Source organism: Lolium rigidum, chromosome 5 (assembly GCF_022539505.1).
Source record: "Lolium rigidum isolate FL_2022 chromosome 5, APGP_CSIRO_Lrig_0.1, whole genome shotgun sequence".
Taxonomy (NCBI): domain Eukaryota; kingdom Viridiplantae; phylum Streptophyta; class Magnoliopsida; order Poales; family Poaceae; genus Lolium; species Lolium rigidum.
The window spans coordinates 24,311,054-24,337,765 of NC_061512.1; the positions used below are offsets into that span (position 1 = coordinate 24,311,054).

Below are 26,712 nucleotides of genomic sequence, written 5' to 3' on the forward strand. Positions count from 1 at the left end.
CTCAAATCTTGTGGTACAACAATGTTCCGGAGATTGGGACGCAAAAGATGCCAACATGGCCTCGTACCGGTTTCACGTGCAAAAGATTGCCGGTTTCTTCGAAGGGTGTGAGTTTCACCATGTACCACGCGCGGAAAACGAAGCTGCGGATGCTTTGTCCAAGCTGGGCTCATCCAGGCAAGAAATTCCTCCCGGAATAGCCTTGGCACACTTAAGAGTACCATCAATCAAGCCAAGTCCGGAGTCGGAATCAATTTTTGTACCGGAGTCACACATTGTACCAATGGATATCAACGAAGGAAACCCGGGGACTGTTCCGGTAAACTCGGGGACTGTTCCGGTAAGATCGGCCGCTGCTGCGCCGGTACCGGAAGAAACAATGCTGGTGGATAACATGGACATAGACGTACCGGTGTTCCTAGTTCGGGAGACACCATCATGGGTTAAACCTATTAAGGAATTCCTGGTTAACGGCATCTTGCCGGTTGACGAAAATGAATCAAGAAGGATCCAAAGGAGGTCCAAGGCTTACACCATCATTAATGGCGAGATGTACAAGAGAAGTGTTACCGGTGTCCTCCAAAGATGTGTGGAACCGGAAGAAGGAAAAGAAATGCTCGAGGAGATTCACCGAGGAGAGTGTGGGCATCACGCTTCGTCAAGGGCGCTGGTGGCAAAAGTGTTCCGGCATGGGTTCTATTGGCCAACCGCTTTGGAAAACGCGGAAGATCTAGTAAGAAAATGCAATGGGTGCCAGAGGTACGCCAAGCAAAATCATACCCCAGCCTCCGGCTTAAAAACAATACCATTAACTTGGCCGTTTGCCGTTTGGTGCCTAGACATGGTGGGCCCATTCAAAAAAGCAAGGGGAAACATGACCCACATCTTGGTTATGGTGGACAAATTCACCAAGTGGCTAGAAGTGAAAACCATCGCAAAGTGTGATGGGCACACAGCGGTCAAGTTCTTAAAGGATGTCATTTTGCGGTATGGATACCCACATAGCATTATCACTGGCAATGGCACAAACTTTGCTCAAGGTGAGTTCAAAAGATTTTGTGAGGACAACAATATCCGGTTGGATTTGTGCTCAGTCGCACACCCACAAGGCAATGGCCAAGTTGAAAGGACAAACGCTTTGGTACTTTCCGGTATCAAACCAAGACTCATTGATGCGGTGGAAAAATCGCCGGGGTGTTGGCTCGATGAGCTACCATCAGTGCTGTGGAGTATAAGAACAACTCCAAACCGGTCTACGGGATACATTCCATTTTTCATGGTTTATGGAGCAGAAGCGGTCATACCAACCGACATTCTCCATGATTCACCAAGGGTGCAACTCTATAAGAAGAAGAGGTAAAGGAGGCTCGAGAAAACGATGTGGACTTGCTAGAAGAAGCAAGAGAGCTAGCCTTGGTAAGAACAGCCATTTACCAGCAAAACCTCAGACGCTATCACAGCCGGAAGGTTAACCCGAGAGTGTTCCGAGAAGGAGACCTAGTGCTACGCCTGGTGCAGCGCACTGAAGGCCGGCACAAGCTTTCCCCTCCGTGGGAAGGGCCTTTCATTGTGAGCAAGGCTCTCCACAATGATGCCTACTACCTGATTGATGCACAGGAATGGAAGAAAGGAAAGGCGGACAGGTCCGGAGAGGAAACCAAGCGTCCATGGAATGTAGCTTTGTTGCGTCCTTTCTACTCTTGAAGTTGTGGTGTAAGAAGTTCCTTTTTGTACCTTATTTGCTATGAATAAAAGATGTCGGAACCTCGAATAAATCTCGGGGACTACCCCACTAAAGTTGCATGTAACTTGTCTATTTTTTCAGTTTACCGGTTGCTTATTGAACGTTTTTTCTTTCCGGCTTAGTAGTGTGCTAAACCCTACCGGAGTCTTCGACTCTGCTGCTGTCCGCAAACCGGCTTCATGGCAAGCAAGATAAACCGGTTGGGGATAAGCACATGAACTGCGAAGAGGGAGAGCGGGAAAGAACAACCCGGAAAAGTTTAACTAACCCCGGTTATACCGGTTTTTTGCAAAAATTTCGAGTTATTTCTAAGTTCAAGAAAGTGCTTGCTTGGTGAAAGAACTTTGTTCTCATACGCCAAAAACGCCCAGAGAAGGTAGGCAGAGCCAAAGCAAAAGAGCCAAGTGTGCATCGAATTGGATGCGGAAACAATTTCGGAATCATTGCAGTGCAAGACAAAAATCAAAACGATAAGCAAAGTGTTAAGTAGCAAACCAACATAACTTAATAAGTTACCGGTGTGTAAGACACCGGCATAAATTGTAGCACCACAAACCGCAAGCATAAGTTTTATCTTATATCATAGACCCCGGCATACCGGGGTAGAATTTAACGGGCACTGTTTTAAGATCAACAGGACGAACATGTTACAAGCATCATTTAGGCATATTTCAAGCAACAGGGGCTTCAGGGGGAGCAGCGCTGGCCTCAGGAGCTTCCGGTGGCTGATGTCTACGGGAGCTTCTATTCTTGTAGACAGTGTTGGGCCTCCAAGAGCAGAGGTTTGTAGAACAGCAGCAAGTTTCCCTTAAGTGGATCACCCAAGGTTTATCGAACTCAGGGAGGAAGAGGTCAAAGATATCCCTCTCATGCAACCCTGCAACCACAAAGCAAGAAGTCTCTTGTGTCCCCAACACACCTAATAGGTGCACTAGTTCGGCGAATAGATAGTGAAATACAGGTGGTATGAATAAGTAGTAGCAACGGCACCAGAAAAGTGCTTTGCCCAGGACAGTAAACAAGCAGTAGTAACGCAGCAGTAGTAACGCAGTAAAACAGTAAACAAGCAGCGATAGCGGTATTTAGGAACAAGGCCTAGGGAATAGACTTTCACTAGTGGACACTCTCAACTTTGATCACATAACAGAATAGATAAATGCATACTCTACACTCTTTTGTTGGATGATGAACACATTGCGTAGGATTACACGAACCCTCAATGCCGGAGTTAACAAGCTCCACAATTCAATGTTCATATTTAAATAACCTTAGAGTGCAAGAAAGATCAACACGACTAAACCAAGTACTAACACAACATGCACACTCGTCACCTTCACGCTATGTAGGAGGAATAGATCACATCAATACTATCATAGCAATAGTTAACTTCATAATCTACAAGAGATCATAATCATAGCATACACCAAGTACTAACACGGATGCACACACTCGTCACCATTACACCGTGCGGGAGGAATAAAACTACTTTAATAACATTGCTAGAGTAGCACATAGATAAATTGTGATACAAAACACATTGCAATCATAAAGAGATATAAATAAGCACTTCACTACGCCATTCATAACGGTGAGTAAGTATTCCGTGAAATACAGCCTAAGAGACCCACACGGTGCACACACTTGTCACCTTTACACACGTGGGACAAGGAGTCTCCGGAGATCACATAAGTAAAACTCACTTGACTAGCACAATGACATCTAGATTACAAGCATCATCATATGAATCTCAATCATGTAAGGCAGCTCATGAGATTATTGTATTGAAGCACATAGGAGAGAGATGAACCACATAGCTACCGGTACAGCCCCGAGCCTCGATGGAGAACTACTCCCTCCTCATGGGAGCAGCAGCGGTGATGAAGATGGCGGTGGAGATGGCAGCGGTGTCGATGGAGAAGCCTTTCGGGGGCACTTCCCCGCTCCGGCAGCGTGCCGGAACAGAGACTCCTGTCCCCCAGATCTTGGCTTCGCGATGGCGGCGGCTCTGGAAGGTTTCTGTGGGTTTCGTCCTTCGTCCTAGGGTTTTCGCGACGGAGGCTTTAAATAGGCGGAAGGGCAGCCTCGGAGGGGGCTCGGGGCCACCACACCATAGGGCGGCGCGGCCCCCCTCTGGCCGCGCCAGGGTGTGGTGTGGGGCCCCCAGGGCTTCCCTCTGGCGGCTCTCGGGTGTTCTCGATGGTTCCGGGAAAAATAGGAACCTGGGTCTTGATTTCGTCCGATTTCGAGAATATTTCCTTACTAGGATTTCTGAAACCAAAAACAGCAGAAAACGAGAACCGGCACTTCGGCATCTTGTTAAAAGGTTAGTTCCGGAAAATGCACGAATATGACATAAAGTGTGCATAAAACATGTAGATAACATCAATAATGTGGCATGGAACATAAGAAATTATCGATACGTCGGAGACGTATCAGCATCCCCAAGCTTAGTTCTCGCTCGTCCCGAGCGAGGTAAAACGATAACAAAGATAATTTCTGAAGTGACATGCCATCATAACCTTGATCATACTATTTGTAAACATATGTAGTGAATGCAGCGATCAAAACAATGGTAATGACATGAGTAAACAAGTGAATCATAAAGCAAAGACTTTTCATGAATAGTACTTCAAGACAAGCATCAATAAGTCTTGCATAAGAGTTAACTCATAAAGCAATAAATCAAAGTAAAGGTATTGAAGCAACACAAAGGAAGATTAAGTTTCAGCGGTTGCTTTCAACTTGTAACATGTATATCTCATGGATAATTGTCAACATAGAGTAATATAATAAGTGCAATATGCAAGTATGTAGGAATCAATGCACAGTTCACACAAGTGTTTGCTTCTTGAGGTGGAGAGAGATAGGTGAACTGACTCAACATAAAAGTAAAAAGAATGGTCCTTCAAAGAGGAAAGCATCGATTGCTATATTTGTGCTAGAGCTTTTATTTTGAAAACATGAAACAATTTTGTCAACGGTAGTAATAAAGCATATGAGTTATGTACATTATATCTTACAAGTTGCAAGCCTCATGCATAGTATACTAATAGTGCCCGCACCTTGTCCTAATTAGCTTGGACTACCGAATCTTTGCAATGCACATGTTTTGACCAAGTGTCACAATGGGGTACCTCCATGCCGCCTGTACAAAGGTCTAAGGAGAAAGCTCGCATTTTGGATTTCTCGCTTTTGATTATTCTCAACTTAGACATCCATACCGGGACAACATGGACAACAGATAATGGACTCCTCTTTAATGCATAAGCATGTGGCAACAATTATTATTCTCATATGAGATTGAGGATGTATGTCCAAAACTGAAACTTCCACCATGATTCATGGCTTTAGTTAGCGGCCCAATGTTCTTCTCTAACAATATGCATGCTCCAACCATTAACGTGGTAGATCTCTCTTACTTTAGACAAGACGGACATGCATAGCAACTCACATGATATTCAACAAAGAATAGTTGATGGCGTCCCCAGAAACATGGTTATCGCACAACAAGCAACTTAATAAGAGATAAAGTGCATAAGTACATATTCAATACCACAATAGTTTTTAAGCTATTTGTCCCATGAGCTATATATTGCAAAGGTGAATGATGGAATTTTAAAGGTAGCACTCAAGCAATTTACTTTGGAATGGCGGATAAATACCATGTAGTAGGTAGGTATGGTGGACACAAATGGCATAGTGGTTGGCTCAAGGATTTTGGATGCATGAGAAGTATTCCCTCTCGATACAAGGTTTAGGCTAGCAAGGTTATTTGAAACAAACACAAGGATGAACTAGTACATCAAAACTTACATAAAAGACATATTACAAGCATTATAAGACTATACATAGTCTTCCCTGTTGTTCAAACACCTCACTAGAAAATATCTAGACTCTAGAGAAACCACTCATGCAAACCAAATTTTAACAAGCTCTATGTATTTCTTCACTAATAGGTGCAAAGTATATGATGCAAGAGCTTAAACAAGAGCACAACAATTGCCAAGTATCACATTATTAAAGACATCATGCCAATTACTACATGTAGCATTTCCGTTTCCAACCATATAACAATTAACGAAGCAGTTTCAACCTTCGCCATGAAAATTAAAAGCTAAGAACACATGTGTTCATATGAACCAGCAGAGCGTGTCTCTCTCCCACACAAGCATTTATTCAAACAAAAACAAAAACAAAAGCACACAGACGCTCCAAGTAAAGTACATAAGATGTGGCCGAATAAAAATATAGTTTCAAGAGAAGGAACCTGATAATTTGTTGATGAAGAAGGGGATGCCTTGGGCATCCCCAAGCTTAGACGCTTGAGTCTTCTTGAAATATGCAGGGGTGAACCACCGGGGCATCCCCAAGCTTAGAGCTTCCACTCTTCTTGATCATAGTATATCATCCTCCTCTCTTGACCCTTGAAAACTTCCTCCACACCAAACTCGAAACAACTCATTAGAGGGTTAGTGCACAATAAAAATTAACATGTTCAGAGGTGACACAATCATTCTTAACACTTCTGGACATTGCATAAAGCTACTGGACATTAATGGATCAAACAAATTCATCCAACATAGCAAAAGAGGCAATGCGAAATAAAAGGCAGAATCTGTCAAAACAGAACAGTCCGTAAAGATGGATTTTATTAGGGCACCAGACTTGCTCAAATGAAAATGCCCAAATTGAATGAAAGTTGCGTACATATCTGAGGATCACTCACGTAAATTGGCTTAATTTTCTGAGTTACCTACAGAGAATTAGACCCAGATTCGTGACAGAAAAGAAATCTGTTTTTGCGCAGTAATCCAAATCTAGTATCAACCTTTCTATCAACGACTTTACTTGGCACAAAAAAAACACAAAACTAAGATAAGGAGAGGTTGCTACAGTAGTAAACAACTTCCAAGACAAAAATATAAAACAAAGTACTGTAGCAAAATAACACATGGGTTATCTCCCAAGAAGTTCTTTGTTTATAGCCATTAAGATGGGCTCAGCAGTTTTAATGTTGCGCTCGCAGGAAATAGTATTTGGAGCAAAAAGAGAGCTTCAAGAGGTAAATTCAAAACAAATTTAAGTCTAACATGCTTCCTATGAAGAGGAATCTTGTACACAAATGAATTCATGAAGAACAAAGTGACAAGCATAAGAGGATAAAACACGAGTAACTTCAAGATTCTCGACATAAAGAGGGAAACTTAATATTATTAAGATGCATATAACCATATTTCCCTCTCTCATAATAACTTTCAGTAGCATCATTGATGAAATACACAATATAACCATCACTTAAAACATTCTTATCATGGTTCATATGCATAGAAGTATCATTAAATTTGGCATGAGAAAAGTTATTCTCATTAATAGAAATTGGAGCAAGATTATTATCAAGAATTTGAACATGGTAAACAAATTGCATATTAAGGGAATTGTTTTTGGTAATCCAATCATGACTATGACAAGTTTCATAAGGATAGTTAGAACCTATATCATAGCATTCTTTATAATAATCATCGAGAGATCGAGGGCACGAGTGTCATTATAGGAAATAGAATAGTTATCTTTCACGAGTCGGTTTATCTGTGTCCACACCATCATTGTTATCAGAAGGAGATGTATCAAGAACATAATGACCAGTAGCTAAAGGATTTTCAAACTCCTCTTCCCCAAGCTTAGAGCTTTCTATATCATTATGGGAGGAAGCATGGATAGTACTGACACTATGGCAATTATTATCATCATTTTCAGAATTAGTTTCCCATAGATTTGTAATATCAAAAGTAGTGTGCTCATTCAAATCATGATCTCTAATGTATGTAAAGGGCATAGGAAGATCATCGTATTCAGATTCATTGTCACAATAATCATTAGGAGCAACATACTTACGGTTACCTAGCGTTATCTCATTCACGCGGGGATACGCCGTTACCTCTTTCTTTTTATTCTCCTTCTTCTTCTTCTTCATTCCCTTCTTCTTCTTCTTCTCTTCCTTCTCCTCGTTCCCTTTTTTAGGAGGAAGAGGCTTGAAGGGTGGCTTGTCCGCATAACCTGATTTACTTTCAGAAACAATAGAAGAAACTTGGGAGGATCCCTCCTTTTCATTAATTAGTTGAAAACACACAGCGGTCCTATCATATTTTGGCAAGGTGTCATCTTCTAAAATATTAAGTATGTAAGTATTTGTATGGCTATTATCAGTGCAATAAGAAAAACACCCATGCAGGACATCATCAACATCAAGATCACTCATATGTAACAAAGAGATTTTTCTCGACAGTTCTTCACACCCCAAAAATAAAGTAAGTTCATCATGCTGATTAGGAGTAATTTCATCATCACAATACAAATTTGCAGCACTCATTGGGTTCAAATTATCATTGGAGGAGCATTGAAAATTAAAATGACCCACTTCATGGCAAACTTCACAAATAAAAGGATAGAGGGCACAAACTTTTTTACCAAGATCATCTAGAGCCCTAAACCACTTTCTAGTTTTTTCATTAGCATGATGGATACAATATTCATCTTTGATTTGATTAATTCCACAAGGTCTATGTATTCCACAAAAATTAACATGCTTATAGGAAATAACATTCTTAGGAGTTTGAGCATGCTCATTACAATAATTAACAACAATTTCATTCTTCATGCAAGCCTCTTTAAAAGGTTCATGATACTTATCAAAATTCTTTTTAGGCAATTCAAAATGAGAAGCAAAGGCTTTATAAAGATTTGCAGCAACTTGAGAGTCAAGACCATAAGTAGCACTCATATTTCGAAATTTATCGGTATCCATAAAAGTTTCAATGCATTCATAATCATAATTTATACCGACTCTTTACCTTTGTCGTTCTCCCAATCTTCGAGCGTTCTCCTTAATCCGATCAAGAAGGTCCCTTTTAAACTCTTCTTTGTTGCGCGTGAATGATCCAGAACAAGTAGCATCCAGCAAGGTCTTATCTTGAAAAGAAAGTCTTGCATAGAAATTATCAATGATGATATTACCTGGAAGCTCATGATTGGGGCATTTGAGCATTGAAGACTTCAATCTCTCCCATGCTTGTGCAATACTCTCTCCATCATGAGGCCAGAAATTATATATTCGGTTTCGGTCTTTGTGAATTTCACTTGGTGGATAGAATTTAGAATAAAATAGAGGCACAATATCCTTCCAATCAAGAGAATGCTCATCTTTTAGCAGTTTATGCCAATGCGCCGTTTTACCAGACAACGACATAGAGAATAATTTCTTCTTCACTTCATCCATAGAGATACCTGCACACTTGAATAACCCGCATAATTCATGCAAAAAAAGTAAATGATCTCCAGGATGCACAGTTCCATCCCCTTCATAGCGGTTATCCATAACACGTTCAATAATTTTCATAGGTATTTTATATGGGATACTTTTAGTAGGTGCATTTAAAATATCACAAGCATCATTAGAGTTATCGCATATGGGAGATAAAGTGTTATCAGAGCAAATTTTCTCACCTAAAGATGGGAAGCTAAAAAGATCACAGAAACTAGCTTCCCCAAGCTTAGACTTCTCCATAGCATTAGCAGTAATTGCATTCATACTAATAACATCGCTACTAGCATGCGAATAAGGCTCCATTGGTTTTTTAATGTTCGCACCAAACAATTCTAAATCAGGAAAAAGATTAAAAAGCTCACCAAATTTTTTGTTGTTTTCCATTATGCCTAACTAGTGAAAATAAAAACAAGAAACAAAAAGATGCAATTGCAGGATCTAAAGGAAATAGCTTCGAGCACTCACACACCGGCAACGAGTGCTAGGAAATAGCTTAGTAGTCGGAGGATGTGAATACCTTTTACCTTACCTCCCCGGCAACGGCGCCGGAAAAGTGCTTGATGTCTACGGGAGCTTCTATTCTTGTAGACAGTGTTGGGCCTCCAAGAGCGAGAGGTTTGTAGAACAGCAGCAAGTTTCCCTTTAGTGGATCACCCAAGGTTTATCGAACTCGGGGAGGAAGAGGTCAAAGATATCCCTCTCATGCAACCCCGCAACCACAAAGCAAGAAGTCTCTTGTGTCCCCAACACACCTAATAGGTGCACTAGTTCGGCGAAGAGATAGTGAAATACAGGTGGTATGAATAAGTAGTAGCAATGGCACCGGAAAAGTGCTTTGCCCGGGACGATAAACAAGCAGTAGTAACGCAGCAGTCGTAACGCAGTAAAACAGTAAACAAGCAGCGATAGCAGTATTTAGGAACAAGGCCTAGGGAATAGACTTTCCCTAGTGGACACTCTCAACTTTGATCACATAACAGAATAGATAAATGCATACTCTACACTCTTTTGTTGGATGATGAACACATTGCGTAGGATTACACGAACCCTCAATGCCGGAGTTAACAAGCTCCACAATTCAATGTTCGTATTTAAATAACCTTAGAGTGCAAGAAAGATCAACACGACTAAACCAAGTACTAACACAGCATGCACACTGTCACCTTCACGCTATGTAGGAGGAATAGATCACATCAATACTATCATAGCAATAGTTAACTTCATAATCTACAAGAGATCATAATCATAGCATACACCAAGTACTAACACGGATGCACACACTGTCACCATTACACTGTGCAGGAGGAATAAAACTACTTTAATAACATTGCTAGAGTAGCACATAGATAAATTGTGATACAAAACACATTGCAATCATAAAGAGATATAAATAAGCACTTCACTACGCCATTCATAACAGTGAGTAAGCATTCTGTGAAATATAGCCTAAGAGACCCACACGGTGCACACACTGTCACCTTTACACACGTGGGACAAGGAGTCTCCGGAGATCACATAAGTAAAACTCACTTGACTAGCACAATGACATCTAGATTACAAGCATCATCATATGAATCTCAATCATGTAAGGCAGCTCATGAGATTATTGTATTGAAGCACATAGGAGAGAGATGAACCACATAGCTACCGGTACAGCCCCGAGCCTCGATGGAGAACTACTCCCTCCTCATGGGAGCAGCAGCGGTGATGAAGATGGCGGTGGAGATGGCAGCGGTGTCGATGGAGAAGCCTCTCGGGGGCACTTCCCCGCTCCGGCAGCGTGCCGTAACAGAGACTCCTGTCCCCCAGATCTTGGCTTCGCGATGGCGGCGGCTCTGGAAGGTTTCTGTGGGTTTCGTCCTTCGTCCTAGGGTTTTCGCGACGGAGGCTTTAAATAGGCGGAAGGGCAGCCTCGGAGGGGGCCTGGGGCCACCACACCATAGGGCGGCGCGGCCCCCCTCTGGCCGCGCCAGGGTGTGGTGTGGGGCCCCCAGGGCTTCCCTCTGGCGGCTCTCGGGTGTTCTCGATGGTTCCGGGAAAAATAGGAACCTGGGTCTTGATTTCGTCCGATTCCGAGAATATTTCCTTACTAGGATTTCTGAAACCAAAAACAGCAGAAAACGAGAACTGGCACTTCGGCATCTTGTTAATAGGTTAGTTCCAGAAAATGCACGAATATGACATAAAGTGTGCATAAAACATGTAGATAACATCAATAATGTGGCATGGAACATAAGAAATTATCGATACGTCGGAGACGTATCAGTGGCGCATCCTCGGCACCTTCATCTTCACCTCCGTCTTCTTCTTCCTCATCGCTGAGGTAGTCCTTGACATCAGGAGGGGGAGGGATGAAGGTGCGCATTTCAGCATACTCCGCGATGTGGTACGCGCGATCCTGCCGCTTAGCGGTAAGGACCGGGTCCAAGTCGGTGGGAGCTCCTTCACGCACGCCAATGAGGGCATCCAGGTCCAGCTCCGGGTACCAGGAGCAGGCAACGCGGAGCGCTGAGTCTGCTCCGGCACGGGCAGCAGAGCACTGCCACTCCCGGATCCTTCGGCCGGCACCTTTCAGGCGGTCGCTGATGAGGGAGAAGTTGTCCGGCACCACTTCTCCAGGCCAGAGAGTCCTGAAGAGCTGGGCGGCCACCTCCGGAATGTCAGAGACATTCCGGTCCACGCAGCGCATGTGGGAGACCCGCGAGTTCAGCGCAACCAGGTGGTCATAGGGATCCCAGGCCGCAGCCAAGTCCTTGCACCCTTGGGCAACTCGGTGCTCTTCGACCTTCTTCACAGCATGCGTCTGGGAATCAGGAAAGAGCCCTGCAAGACAAAGAAAAGAAGCTAAGTGCATATTACCGGAACAAATAAGCTTAAAAGCAGGAACCGGAAAAGGGAAAAGAAAAACGTACGAAGGGCAAGCGCGTCAGTCCGTGTAACCAGAAGGTCGTACTCCTTCTGTTCCGCCTCCAGCCGCGCGACCTTGTCTTCAGCTGCCTTCTGTGCCTTGGCGGCCTCCTCCGCGGCTGCTTTATGCGCCTTGGCGGCCTTGCCCTCGGCTGCTTTCTGCGCTTTGGCGGCCTCTTCCAGCTCAGCCTGCAACACCACGTTGGCATTGGTGGCATCCTCGAGCGCCTCATGAAGCTTGGCCTCGGCAGCAGACTCAGCAGCTTTCAGTGCGTTAGCATGATCAAGACCAAGCTGGATATACTGACGCTTAAGCTCCCCGTAGCGGGTCTCCTGGGCGCTCAGCTCCTCCTGATGCTTCAGAGCAAGTTTGTCCTTCTCCTCTGAGGACCGGAAAGCAAATGTTAGCAAAATTGCACTGATACAATGCAGAGAAAGCAGGTTAACCGGAAAACAGAAAGGATACCTTGGAGTGCGGCAACCTGGACCTTGAGGGCCTCAATGGAGGCTTCCGGAATAGCTGTTATGCGAAAAGTTAGTAAATAACAAAGAAAGAAGAAAAGTTTCCGATGAAAAGATGCCGGAAGAAGAGGAAGGAAACAAACCTTGGCAGTGGCTGTGGGCCTCGGCAAGATCCCGATGCTCCCACAGAAGCTCCTCGAAGAGCTGCTTCCGGGCATCAGCGGTGCTCTGTTCAAAGGAAGATAATTGTGAGAAAGAAAGAAACAAAGATCTTAACCCGAAACTCGGGGACTGGCTATGCCGGTTTCGCGCGTTTCTAGTTGAATTTCGCGCTAAGAGCAATGATCTTAACCCGAAACTCGGGGACTAGCTATGCCGGTTTCACGCGTTTCTAATTAAGTTTCGCGCTAAGAGCTATGCTCTCAACCCGAAACTCGGGGACTGGGAGGATAGACAAGATCCGGAAAGAAAGAAACCGGCATCAACAAAAAGTACAAAAAGGTTGGAGAAACTTACCACGACGTTGCTGGTGGCATCATACCACGCACTGTCGAACTCCTTCACGGCCCGCTTGAGCCGCATGAAGTGTTCTTCAGTGGACCGCGGCCCAGCGGGATCCGGCGCCGGAAGGCGATCCTTCCCCAAGCCCTTCGTGGATGCGGAGATGTCCGCATCGTTCCATTTCTGGGCGTAGGGGAGAAGGTGCCCCAGCTCCTTGCCCTCGCGCCTTAGCTCAACGATCCGGCCCAGGAGGCCCGAAGGTTTCTCTGGGACCGTAGCGGCGGCAGGCCCGACATGGAGCACTAGAGACTGCGAGCCGCTTGAGGCGCTGCCATCCACGGCCTTTCCGCGGGACGCCCCCGGCTTGAGGAACTGGGTGATCTTGGGGGCCGCCGGCGGCGGCTTTGGCGTAGTCGCGGGAGGTCCTTGGCTCGGCGGAGGTGTTGGCGTGGCCCCGGTCGCCTCAGGAACAGGGTTTTCCGGCGGCGGCGTTGGTGTGGCGTCAGTCTGCTCAGGAGTTGGAGCTTCTGGCGCTGATGTAGAGGTTGCCGGCACGGAAGTTTCCGGCACGGCCTTGGAGGGAGAAGAGCGTGAACTCTTCTTCTTTTTCTTCTTTTCTTTCTGGACGGGAGGAACCGAAGGTTCCGCCCGCCCGGCAGCTTCTTCTTCGGCGCCGATGTTGCTGGCGCCGGTGTCTCGGGTTTCAGGAGGGGAGGTAAGATCCTCCTCCGCGCGGTGATCAGGAGATTTAGGGGCCGCGCGCCCCGAACTTGTAGTGCCCCCCCGGAGGGGAGGCAGAGATGTTGCCGGCACCAGATGGTGTCGGGCTTGAGTGAGGAGGAGGAGTTGAGGTCCTCGCGGAGCCGGCAGAGCCCTCAGGCCGGGGCCCAAGCTTGAGCGCAGGGCTGAAAGAGAGAAAAAGAAAGAGTTGGAAAAAAGCAACCGGAAAAAAACTTGGCAAAAACGAGACAAGCAAAGGAACGGGGCTTACCCGGAGGAGGTGGGCATCTGCTTGCCCTTGTAGCGCCTCGTGTCTACTTGCTTCCCCGCAAAGGGTTCAGTCCGGAAGCATTTGGCAGGAGGGGCTTGGCTTGACCCGGCATCCGTCGCCGGGGTCTTGTTCTTCTTGCCCCCAACGGTAAGTTTGTCCAGAAACTCCTGGCCAACCTCGGCCTGCAGCGGGGTGACATGCTCATGAACCTGCGGGTTGATGTTGGCTGAGGGAAGATCTACAGAGGAACAATAACGGTAAAATATGAGAGATCAAATAGAGAAGCTACCTCATGCAAGGTCAGTTCGTCAGACGAACCGGCGGGTTCCGGCGGAGACTTGCCGAGGCGCGAGGCTGGGGTCCTGCCCATCTTCAGATCCCGCCAATGAATGACGGGGTCGGGGTCAAACTTTTCTAAACCGCGCTTCCGGCAAGGGCCTCGCCGGTCAGACTCGATGCCGGGGAAAAGGTCCTTGGCCTGAGAGAACAAAAGAAAAAGAAAAGGGGGTTAGTCACAGTGCAAAAGTTACCGGTAAGCCGACCCGAGTTGCGTAATTTCTTACTTCTTGGGTCGGGGGGTTAGTGGAACTAAGAGGCCGAAGACCCCATTCCCAGTCTTCCGGCATGGCAGTCTGGCAGATCTGCCCAGCCTTGAGGACGATGTCCTTCTTGCTGAGAGGGATTCCAGTGATCTTGGTAGGATCACCGGGACCGTACATCTCGCTCATCTTGTGCATGCGGCACTGGAGAGGAAGCACCCGGCGCGAGATAAAGGCGCGGATAATATCATCTGAGCAGATGCCGGTGTCCTTCATCAGTTGTTTCATGAAGCGTATAATCCGGTTGGTCTCTATGTGAGACTCCTTCGGATTGTAGCTCCAGTTGGCCCTCGTGGGTGGCGCCGGATTGAAAGGCGGCAGGTCGGTAAGGTCTGTGGCGCCCGTGTTTTTCACATAGAAGAAGGTCCCTTGCCATAGCCGGCATGACTCGAGACCGGAGAACTTGAAAAAAGGGCTCCCTTGACGGGAGCCGATGATGCAAGACCCGCATTGTACGGGGGGTTTGGGTTTAGGAATTTCCTTGCCCTGAATGGAGTTGATCCGAAGAGCAAAGAAGCGGGCAAACGTCTCGCGAGTGGGACGAATGCCGATATAAGCCTCCATGAAGGTGGCATAGCAAGAGAGGTAGAAGATGGCGTTGCCGGGAAGATGGTGAGGTTGAAGTTGATAAAAATCAAGGAAACGCCGGAAAAAGTCAGAGACTGGAAGGCCGAAGCCGCGCTCAAAGTGAGCGAGAAAGACAACTCGTTCACCGGGTTCGGGCACCGGTACGATCTCGTCGCGAGGAAGCCTGCAGGCTACTCCTTCCGGAATCCTCCTGGACCGGTAAAGCCAGTCGATCTCGTATTTGGTAACGTTGGAGCCCATCCAGGCCCCGCGGGTGATACCGGAGGAATCCGTACCGGAACCCTCGCTAGAACTACCGGATTCATGGTTGCTACCGGAGTCAGTGTTCATCTGGGCAAGATCGGCGGACAGTCCGTCGGAGGATTTGCTACGCCGGCTAGCGGAGGAAGAGGCGGAAGAAGAAGTAGAGGAAGATTCCCCGCTAGACATGAAATTTGGTGAAGAGAAACAAGAATCCCACGATCTACCCCCGCGCGAAGATCTACGAAAAAGAGAAAAAGCAAGAAAAAGAAGAAGTAAATACACTACCGAGTTGAGATCTGGAAAGCAAGCAAAAGAGGGGTAAACCCAGATTAAGCCTAACCTGAGGCGGCGGAGTCGCAGAGGAAGAAGTTCGCCGGTGGATTGGCGAGCTTGCCGTGGGCGAGGAACTTCGTCGACGGTAAGGTGGAAAGGAGCTTGAAAGAGCGCCAATGTCGCGGCCGCAAGGAGAGCACCGCAGAGAGTCTTCACGCGGTGAAGTCCGGCGACGTCCGGCGAAGCAGTAGCGAAGGTTCGCTGGGTGGCGGAGCTCAAGCGGCGAACGGAGTGGCAGAGACGCGAGAGCAAGGAGCACTTGTGCGCGAGGAACTGGAGAATGCGAGAAGAGGAAGAAGAATGAGCGGTTTCGCCTTATAAGGGAAGAGGGAGACGTGGGCCGAAAACCGCTGGGCCTCGGCGGTTTGGGTCGTGGGCCGCGACGATTCGCTCCACGGGCCGCCACGTGGCATGGTGGTACACGCGAGAAAATAGAAAGCCACAGGGAGGTACACACGGATCCAGAGAGGTGGTTGGGATTCGCTGTGAAGCAATTAATGCGCGCGCGGAAGCCGAAGGGAAGTGACCCCTGACACTGGCACGTCAGTCACAGTGCGCATGTCACTGATAGGCGCGGGACCCAATATATTCTCGACTTCGCCGAGGAAGTATTTAGTAACTAACATGCCGGTAAATAAGATGCCGGAAGATGCCTTGCAAGCAGAGAAAACGTAAATCTGGGCAAAGAATCCGGATCTAAGCTGAGAGCCGGAAAAGTTAAACCGGTATCTAAGAACGTGAGAACCTGGCATGGTCTGTTGGATAGAATCCACCAGACTATACCAGCTTCGGGGACTAATGTTGGGGGGATGACCCCCGGTATGCCAAAGGCATGCCAAACCGGATGGTTTGAGCCATCAAGATACCGGTTTAATGTTCGTACCGGAACATAGAGATAAGAAGTTAGCTAAGTGAGGCTAAGCCGGTATCCCCAAGAGGGGTATGCCGGAACCGGGTAAGAAGATACCGGGCTACCGGAAAGAAGAGCATGTCGGCAGAACTGGTCAAAGATTCTCTCCAGAGCTAGAAGACAAAGATGAGCTAAGCAAAGTAGCTTTAAACGAAGAGCTGACGATAAAGAGAAGGATGACGGTCAAAGAAGCCGGAGGACGTCAGCGTCCCTGATTAAAGAGGACTCCGGTGTCATCTATGATTATAGTAGCTTTATAAAGTAGTTTGTCTAGTCAAAGATACCATTAGGGTTTCTTGCCTTGTAAGCCACCCTCTCCCCTATATAAGGAGAGGGGGCAGCCCTTCTTACGGGCACGCACGAAGAGAGCTAGGGTTAGAAGAACACTTGTACTGAGAAACTTGTAACCTGTTGAGATCAATAAATAAGATGATCTAGAGCGAGTTCTTCCTTATGTCTTTCTTCTTCAACCTCTAGCCTTGGCTAAGTTCTTGAGGAAACCATCCGGAAGTTCATCCCATCTAATCACAAACCCTCCCCCGAATCCTCTTGCGTCCATTCGGCCCCAACTTAAGCCATCCTATGGCATCTGTCTGTTCACCACGACGACACCAAGCATCACACATTACAAATCTAACACACCGTTGGTTTGAAGAACCATTCATTCGTTCTACGATACAAGGGGATCCTGATACAAACTCACACCTACTCAAGTGCTTTAGTGATACTATTCTTCAGGGTGGATTCCTTCGTCTTCATGGGTAATGTGCTTGGCGAAAGATGCGGGCGTTGTCCAACTCCTTGTGGGTCTTGTACAGCATGAAGTCCAGGTATGCAACATAGTGGTTCATCTCCGAGTGCGGGGGCATGATTATTGGTCTTCCCATGGGGTCATGTCTTGGGTAGTAAATGAAACGAGTGTTCTTGATCTTGTTCACATTTTTTCCACACAGACGGGCAATTGCTTCTTGCATGGCTCTAGCTATTCCATCTTTCCAAGTGTTCCCCGTTACAGAAAACCAGATGGTTTCCCATATTGGGGCTCCAAGCTTTCCTCTCAGATCTGCAGTAACTTCCCACTGAGGTTGTCCTCCTGGCTGATTATTGAGTGGCAGTCCAAAGAACTCAGGATACGGGCGTCCTAGATATTCAACTAATTGCTTCAAATCCTTCTCGAACATGAGGTTTCCTCCGTGGCCAAGATGATAGGACTCACAGTTGTACTCCATCTGTGAGCAATTAGGATGAGTAAGTTAGTGAAGTGGTCAAGTGTGCAAACTTTTATGTAGAATTTTCAAGGAGAAGTAGAGCCTGAATTTCTCATTTTGAAAAGATCTCAAGGATAAGAGTGAGAATAAGTTTTCATAAATATCCACTTCATTGGTTTTGAAACTAAGTTTTTCAGACGTCCATTCTAACTAGGGTCTCCTAAGGTCAAACAATGGCTCTGATACCAACTTGTCAACACCCGGATTTTTAAGTCCAGATGCCTATTATGCCATTCATCGCAATCCCAGGAATATTGTTTTCGCGAGACATAATAGATTGATATCACAGAACATCATTCATTACAACACCATAATGGTTTTACATCAAAAGGGATCGCATGATCCAGTCTCCTTACAACACTTGATCTAATGATCAATTACATAACACATAGCGGAAATACGTAGTAGAGGTCCATCTGTTCCACAGGCAACTGTTGACGTCAGGAGTGGTCCTAGTTGTCGTAGACATCCTGCTGTCCTTCATCTTGGTACTGGGGCTCATCTTCATAGTCTGGCCATTTGAATAGCTAGGGACAAAGCCATGAGTACTTTAAAGTACTCGCAAACTAATACTAATGTAAGTACTATTAACTCTGGTAAGGGGGTGCTAAGCTCTAGGTTCATTTGCATAAAGCCAGTTTTAGTTCATAAGAACTTTAGTAAACAGAGACTCTTCATTTGCCTAACTTAACTCAAGTGGGAACATTAGTGTAATTCCCACAACTCTGTTGTGCTTCAAAGTCAAATTCACCTTTCAAACTCAATTCACAAGTCACCATTCACATTTTTGGAAAAGTTCTGATCACGGAACAGTATGGCCTTTCCAACTGTCCATGACCGCGGACGCAGCTATTCGAATAGTTTAAACTATGCAGAGGTCGTACACTTGTGCCACAATAATTGCAATAGTCCGTCAGGGGTAACTGGCCCTGATTTATCGCACTCAGTGCGCGAGCTACCAATCCTAACCTTTCATTTACATACCCTAGTATAGGCATCTCCCCCCATGAGCTTGGCCTCCCGGTGAGAGCAAACCGCCAACCCGGGAACTGCACAGGGCTTGGGTAGGACATTCACCTCATTTCACGTCATTTCACTTTTAATGGAGGCAGCCTCGGCATAACCCCTATGACGATTGTTTAGAGGGAACCCATACTAAAATACATAAGTTTCCAGTTAAGCCTTACCCAGATTCAGGTATTGTGGGGGTACTTAAGAATTGGAAAGGTATCGCATCCGAACCCAACCATCAGTTTTTGGTAAATTTCACCAAGTCATTCACAAGTCATATTCACCTTCCAAATCTTTCAATAGAATGACTCATCATTCCAAGGTTTTCAAAGTCATTGGTTTTCGCAAGTTCCCATCTAGAGTAGTCAATTTTAGTTTAGCACTAGCAACTAGTCATGAGGGGTGCTAACTAGCTTGTAGCTCTCTAGGCTAACTTTGATGTTCTTGTACTACTCCTTATCTAGACTCAAGTTAACTATAAAAGTAAGACTTGATAAACAAAGTAAAAGCTTTGTGAAATAAAAATTGGGACATGGAAAGTAAAGCACAAAGTAGTATGGTAGTGGTGCCTTGCTCAAGTAGAGCTTGCATTTGGGTAACTTGCAAGAGTATAGCTTGCCTTGATTGGGGTAGTGATCAAAGTTCTCTTCTTCTTCCTCTTGGTAGAAAACCTCCTCCTCTTGATAGTCTCCGGTACTAGCGTCTATAAACGAAATACGAGGATACAATCACCAAACAATACTTAAGTAGACTTAATTAGCCTTAATGGCTCACACAAATGATCTAGCATCATCACTTAACATTTCTACCCAAAATTATGCTAGGGTTTTCTTACTTAGTGTTAGAAAAATAATTTCCTCTCATTGAAATGTGGATTAGGGTTTCTCTTTAGTTTGGAGAAATAATTTCCTCTCATTGAACCTTGTTAAGATTTAATTTCCTCAAATACCAAGTATGAGATTATGTTGACCAAGGTCAACACTTCATATTTACTATTTGGGGAAAATGGTTTAAATGAGATTTATTATCTCATGCAATTTAAGTAACTATGTGTTTTTAAGATCCTCAAGTGAGCAAGTATGAGACCTTGCAACTAAGGTCATCACATTACTTCATAACACTTGGGGAAGATGATTTAAATGAGGTGCTACACCTCATAGATTTGAAACCCTAATTTTGAAATAGTTTAAATGGGCTAGAATTTGACTACATAGCCAATATTTTGCCCTAGCCCATGATCATATACAGTACCCATATCATATTTTTGCATAATCAATTAGAGACTTGGAAAAGTGAAATATAGCAATTGGATTCACCTTAAAATTCAATATGGTTGATTTTATAAATTTATTTGAATTTGGAAAACCTTCTAACTTGTTATTTTTACTATTCAAATTCTACAATAGATATAGGGTTCAAACAAGTGGGGTTAGATGGAACTGTTCATATGCTTTCCAACAATATAAAGTTCATCAAATTTGGTTGCGTGGATTGAGAGTTATTCAAATTCTAAGTGAGCACCAGTATTGAATTTGAAACTAAAAGGAATTAAACGAATTCAAATTTTGGGCTCGGGCGGGAAAGTAAACGGGCCAAAACGAGGGGAAAAGAACTGGGCTGGCCCAACTACGCGTCCAGCGCGAGCAGGCCGCCTGACAAGGTGGGCTCCGCATGTCAGTCACTATTTAAACCCGAAGCGGTACCGGCTAATATCAGACGCACGATTAGGATGAAGATCGACGGCTCACGCTCATCGTCTACGTCGACGAGAGGGGCTCACTGGCGCGGCGAGACGAGCGGGTGGGCGAGCTCACCGGCGGTCGGCGGACGGCAGCGTTGACGCGAGGCGATGTTGCGGACGACGGCGGATCTTCTGGTACCGGCGGCGACTCCAGTGGTGGCGGAAATCGGCGTCGACCTTCTCAGCACCGCCGCGGGCTCCGGCGAGAAATTGGACGGCTACAGGCTAAATTGGCGAGAGAGAAAGCTCGAGGAGGACTAGAGGAAGGAGAGGAGGCGAATGGTGTGCTGGAGAAGGGTCGGGGCTTGCTCTATTTATAGGCGCGAGGAGGTGCTGTGAGTGCCCGTGGAGGTCGACCACGGCGCGACTGTTCTGGTGAGCGAAGGGGCAAGGCGAGGGCAGGGCTAGGTAGGCGACATCAAGGCAAGGCTAGGGAGCATGCTGGCGTAGCAAATGATGGACGAGGGCGTGCAGGAGCGTGATGGAGGTGCGCAGTACCGTGGCGGTAGGTGGTCGATCATGGTGTTGTCTACAGGGCGCGGGAGAGCCAATGGTGGTGTCTGGGAGCGTCCTTGTGTGTAGGTGAGTGAGCGTGCTGAAGGAGAGGGAGAGGGGAGGACGACAACGATGAGTGCAGGGCGTGCACCATCGTGTCCAGAGACATGCCAGTGCACGCTCTGGTGTGGCCTGGGCGTGGTGATCACGTCGTGTCCAGGGTTTTGGATGCATCTCTTTGACTTGGGATGATGTCTAGTAGGCTCAGCAAGGGTAGGAGAGGCTTAGGGACATGATCAGAGGGAGAGGAGAGGACCATGGCAGGTGGTGACATGTTGGTGGGCATGATGGCTGGCATGGTGTGGCATGAGGTGTGCAGGGCTCTCCTGGGGTCAACCTTTGCATGGTGGTGATCAGTGGTGTGAGGTGAGTTCATTTGACATGGTGAGGGTGACCAGAGAAGGAGGAGGACAAGGGTTGGCATGGTGTGGTCATATCAAGGGCATGTCATGGCATTGGTCCTTGGGTGCATCATTTTCTTGGTCTATGAGTGCTGCAAGCTTAAGAGGGGTGAGGTGAGTGTGTTTGACAAGGTGAGCATGGTTGGATAGGGCTAGGGGTGTGCACATTGATTAAAGGCAAAAGTGTATGTGACACATGCATAGTCCTTGGCATGGTTTTGTGTGATGATGATCATCCAAGGTTTGGTCATTTCATTGATGTGCCTTTAGGGTACAAGTGTACTCTCAAGGAGGACAAGGGAGAGAGAGAGGAAAAGTGAAAAGGGGTTGGTAAAGTGACTTGTACTTCCATTCTACTTTATGTGCACTTCATATGTCTCATGCCATTGTCTCTCTTGTGTGTAATTTTGGCCACTTTCTTCATGGTTGTGTTCTAAATGATGTTGGGCAACAATGTGTGGCACTGGTTTGAAATTTGGAGAGGTTTGGTGAAATTTCTAAAAAGTGGGGGAATCTAGAATCTGTTTCAACATAGCATCTTGGGTTGACTATTTGGAGCAATGGTCAAAGATCTGGTCAAAGTGGTCAACACAAAAGTTGTACATCTTGATGAGGTCTTGGATGAGGTGCAAAGAGTTGGCAAGGTTTGGTTTAAGAATCTCTTAATAAAAGGACTCAAAGTGGGGTACATGTTAAAAATGGCACAAGTGACCATCATCACATGCAACTTGAAATTTTCATTTCTTTGATTTTTGATTTGATTTTTCTTGACCCAATTGATGTTGTTGAGTGTTGAAATGGTATAGAGGAGTGATCCCACCATTCACACTAAGTCTTAGGGTCAATTCTCAAATTCCTATTTTTGGCCATTTCCTCTCATATGCCTCTATGGACATTTTTATTTTATTTTTATTTCTTTTTGTTTCACCTTAGATTTGATTTGTTAAGTACTAGATAGTGTTTATTAAGGTTTTCCAATCCTCTAAACAAGGTAGAAGTTCCTAGGGTAAAGTTTTACAAAAATAGCCATAGCCTCATATGTGAAGCTAGTTGCATTTTCCCTTTTTCTTAAATATTTGATTTTGACTCCAAAGAGCAAGGTTTAGGGTTTAATGTTATTTTCAAACACTTTAACAAACAATCATGGCATAGATCATCAACTACAAGCATGAGCACTATGCTCCTTATAGGACTGAAATAAAGTTTTTTGTTGGTTCCAAATTTTGGAATAAGTGAAACTCATTTTCTTCTTTGTTTTGAAATTTGGGATGTTATAATATAGCATGGTACAATTCCAGTCGAGATAGCAGCAGCTCATGGCCGACGTGACCTTGTTGAAGTTCTGTTTTCTAGGACAAAACCAATTCCATCTCTGCCAGATTGGAGCGTTGATGGGATAATTAAATACATGAATTCTCCACTTAACCATCCTTTTTAGGCATGTATATTTTTTTTGTAACTTCAGTTCTGGTTATACCCATGTAACTTGATGTGCGTTTGCTTCGTATTTTCTACTTATATCACAATAAATCGTTGTGCTCTTATAGATAGCTTATGATCTGTTCTCCTTGACAAATTCAAAAGTTTAACACACAGTAAGCATTACATGCATGGATCTCTTTTGTCTTCAAATTGTTTCCACTTTGATTTCCTTAAGAAGAAATAGTCAAGTTTTGTACATGATAAGAAACTGTAGGCTCCTAGTTCTATCAGCAAGCGTTCGTCATAAATTCTTGGTACAAGCACCCTTGTAGCTAAATATAGAGCTATGCATTCAAATTTGAATTGAATGTTTGTTCAATAGGAAAGTTCCTGACAGAATTCAGTTGTGATGGTTGTATGGGTACCGAGATTATGGTTGAAGGAATTTGGACCAGGCAGCACATTATTTTAATTTTCGAACTTTAACTTGTTACTCTGCTGTCGAAACTTGCATTCAATATGCCAGTAACTGAACATGGTAGTGTGTTCAGGCCGCATATTCTGTGGAAGAAAGAATTGCTTATTGGAAGTTACGAGGAAAGGAAGCATTTGCAAAGAAGGACTACCTTACAGCAATGTCTTTCTATGGCAAGGTAACTGCATGAGCCTATGTAGTACTTGTTTGGAACAACATTTTCTTGGGTTTTGAGTTCTCCAATGGAACTCCGCAAGTGGTTCCATAACGAACATATGACTCAATGGGGATATTTTACAAATATTACCCCGTGGATTTATTGGTGCTACATTTTTTTTATTGCAAAGATCGCACAACAAATAGTTTCTAGAACATCAGTCTCAAGATTGAAAATGTGGTGTTTTAGTTTTCTCTGTAGCCCTACAGCTTGTCTAATGGTATATGATAAACTGAATATCCATAGAGCCATTCCTGCCTTACACCCGATGATGAAATAACGGCAATTGGATTGTTTTTCTCTTATACAGCAACACTTGCATTTAACACTTTATCGTGAGATCCCCTTTCTTTCCTTAAGTCAGACGACAACTTATATCCGTGATTTTCTTATATCGGTCAGACATTAATTAAACTAATGATGCAGAGGGCCGAGGACCAAGCCTCCTTTTTTGAGAAAAAGTAGAGAAAATAAACTGGTGGAAAGGCAACGGTATGCTCCACAGAGCCTGTTAATATATCCATTCATGATTGTTGCACCAACCTGTTGAGCTAAACTGAGCACACATTTTCTCATTGTAAATGCAGGTACTTGACGTAAACCCATCTGATGCTGCCATGTATGCCAACCATAGCCTCTGCTGGCTGCGTATGAGACATGGGGTGCTAGCTCTGGAAGACGCGCGCAAGTGCAGAATGATGCGGCCCAGTTGGTCCAAGGCCTGGTATCGTGAAGGTGCAGCCCTCAGCTTCATGAAGGTACAGCTGCTTGTACTGATTCTCCCCTCAATCTGACACATTCTTTCCACTTGTATATACCTCCCTCTTTTAAACATAAGGTCACCAGGCCTGGCTTTATATATAAAGTCCCAATGGCACGCCGAAGCGATCATAGCACAACATACACGCACGTCTGATACCAAACACACACAGGGACCACATCTAGATGCTACAAGTCTGGTACCCAACATCCACACGAATCATACGATACAACAGGGCAACCCGCCCCCGATACAAACTGATAACTAGCAAAGAAGCAAGACCACGCCTGCAAGTAGGCAGGTGCATGAATGTCGCCGTGCTCAGCGCCTCGTCCTCGCGTAGAGCCTCCTAACGTCGTCCAGAGCTGAGTCCAGCAAGTCCATGTCCATCGGTCTGACCAGTACCCTCCAGCTCTGCATATAAATGGACATTTTGAAGATGGCGTCAGCTGGGCTATTGATGACGGTACCCTCTACAGCTAGCTTGTTCCAAAGCGACCATCATTGTGCCGCAAAGGTGAACCAGACTAGCCTACGCAGTGGCCCGGACTATGGCCACAAAGTCACCAACCCCTGTAGGATTCCAATCGCATTTCAGGAGTTCCCTAGCTCCTGCCCACATGAACTTAGCCAGATGGCATTTAAAGAAGATGTGGTCGCAATCCTCCCATTCCCCACACAGGACGCAACTACCGTCAGACGGACCCTTCCGTTTAGCCAGCTGCTCCCCTGTTAGGAGTCTACCCCTTAGAAGCTGTCAGACGAGGTTTCTTGGGCGCTCGAGGGTTCGGGACAATTCTCGACTAACTCCATTTACCACAAGCTGACGCAGGGGCGGCTGTACCACACTTCAAACAGGTCTGGAAGACGTAACACCCTGCACAAGTTGTCCCATTCTACCGACTCCACCAACCCAAACGGTCGTCGGAATCGGATCCGCCATCCCTCGCCAGATCGAACTCCTGCCACCGTCGCATACTGGTTGTCGCAGCATGCAAACAAGTGAGGGAAGATGGCCCTAAGCGGGCCACGCCCTGTCCACTAGTCGATCCAAAAGTAGGTCCTACGACCATCGCGGACCTTGTGGCGAGCTCCCAGCTTGAAATACCACTTAATTTTCTGGATAGCCCTCCAGAATTGCGAGCCAGCCTTCGGGGCCGCCAGGGAGAATAAGTCATTATCCCCCAGGTACTTGGCCCTAAGGAGGTCTGCTCATAGACCTCCCTCATTCTGGTAGAGTTTCCAAATGCTTAGTTCTGGTAGAATTTCCAAATTCACCTAAGCATGAGAGTTACATCCCTCTCATTGTATTGATATTTTCTCAATGTGCAGGACCACGAGGGTGCCGCTGATGCATTCCGGGAGGCGCTGCAGCTGGACCCTAAGAGTGAAGAGATTAGGGAAGCGCTGAGGTAAGGATGACATTTATTAGTCTTGAGTTATTACCATGATAGATCGAATCCATCATCTATAGAGCAAGATGGACATATCTAAACCCCTTGTTAGCTTGATCTGCGGTTGGAGGTGCAGTTTTGACGCCTTTTGATCTCCGTGGCATGATTGCAGGAAGGCCGAGAAGGCTGCGGAGGAGTAATATAATCAACCATTGATACTGGCCCGCTCAAAGAAAAGGAACAACGGAAAACTCTGCCTTGTTTCCTCTACATCTCCCTCAGATATCCCTTTAACGGCTACTAAGTACTACTAATTGCTAGGACTGCTCGTGTGTTAGGATGTCTTGCGCTTGCAGGTTAAACCAGTTTCAAACTGTGTGCTCGATCATGGGTCTCCATTTTGACAGGTTACGGCGGCATCTTAGCTATGTAAGGTGATGTGTTGCAGATGTAGGTGGATATTATGCTATCCTGACTCCTGAGGATCGCTAAACATTTCACTGCATTTTGCGTGTGAACAACAGTACTGTTGGCTCATGGAAAATGCATCCCTGGTGCTAATTTTTCGGAGGAAGACCAGTGTTTCTGTTCCAGCGATATTTATCTTTTACCAGTGTTCGTTACCAGGTTTAGTCCATTTTGAGAATTAGGACAGTGGACGTAGGTGACTGAACATCTGAATCTCAGTCTCTCTCCGTCTAGCCTTTACTGATCACTCATTGTTCTTGTGATCAAGTTGCGATGCGTGTGCGATGACGCCCATTTGTCCATTCATCCTGTCTCCATTTGTCGGTTGCCACTAGGACAGGTGCTCTCGTGTGTACATAATAACCTATATAAATGTGTTACGGAGTATAAACTTTTGCAAA

The 26,712-nt window shown here is 45.6% G+C and overlaps 1 protein-coding gene across 1 annotated transcript in view; it reads left to right on the plus strand.

The window, feature by feature from the left end:
• Nucleotides 1-26,043, plus strand: part of LOC124655742 (putative ankyrin repeat protein RF_0381) — a 70,628-nt gene extending 44,585 nt beyond the window's left edge. The window contains exons 8-12 of the mRNA XM_047194593.1: nucleotides 22,858-23,003; nucleotides 23,545-23,650; nucleotides 24,277-24,447; nucleotides 25,782-25,861; nucleotides 26,016-26,043. Of these exons, the coding sequence (XP_047050549.1) occupies nucleotides 22,858-23,003; nucleotides 23,545-23,650; nucleotides 24,277-24,447; nucleotides 25,782-25,861; nucleotides 26,016-26,043 (531 nt within the window). The remainder of the gene's footprint in view (nucleotides 1-22,857; nucleotides 23,004-23,544; nucleotides 23,651-24,276; nucleotides 24,448-25,781; nucleotides 25,862-26,015) is intronic.
• Nucleotides 26,044-26,712: the final 669 nt, after the last annotated feature.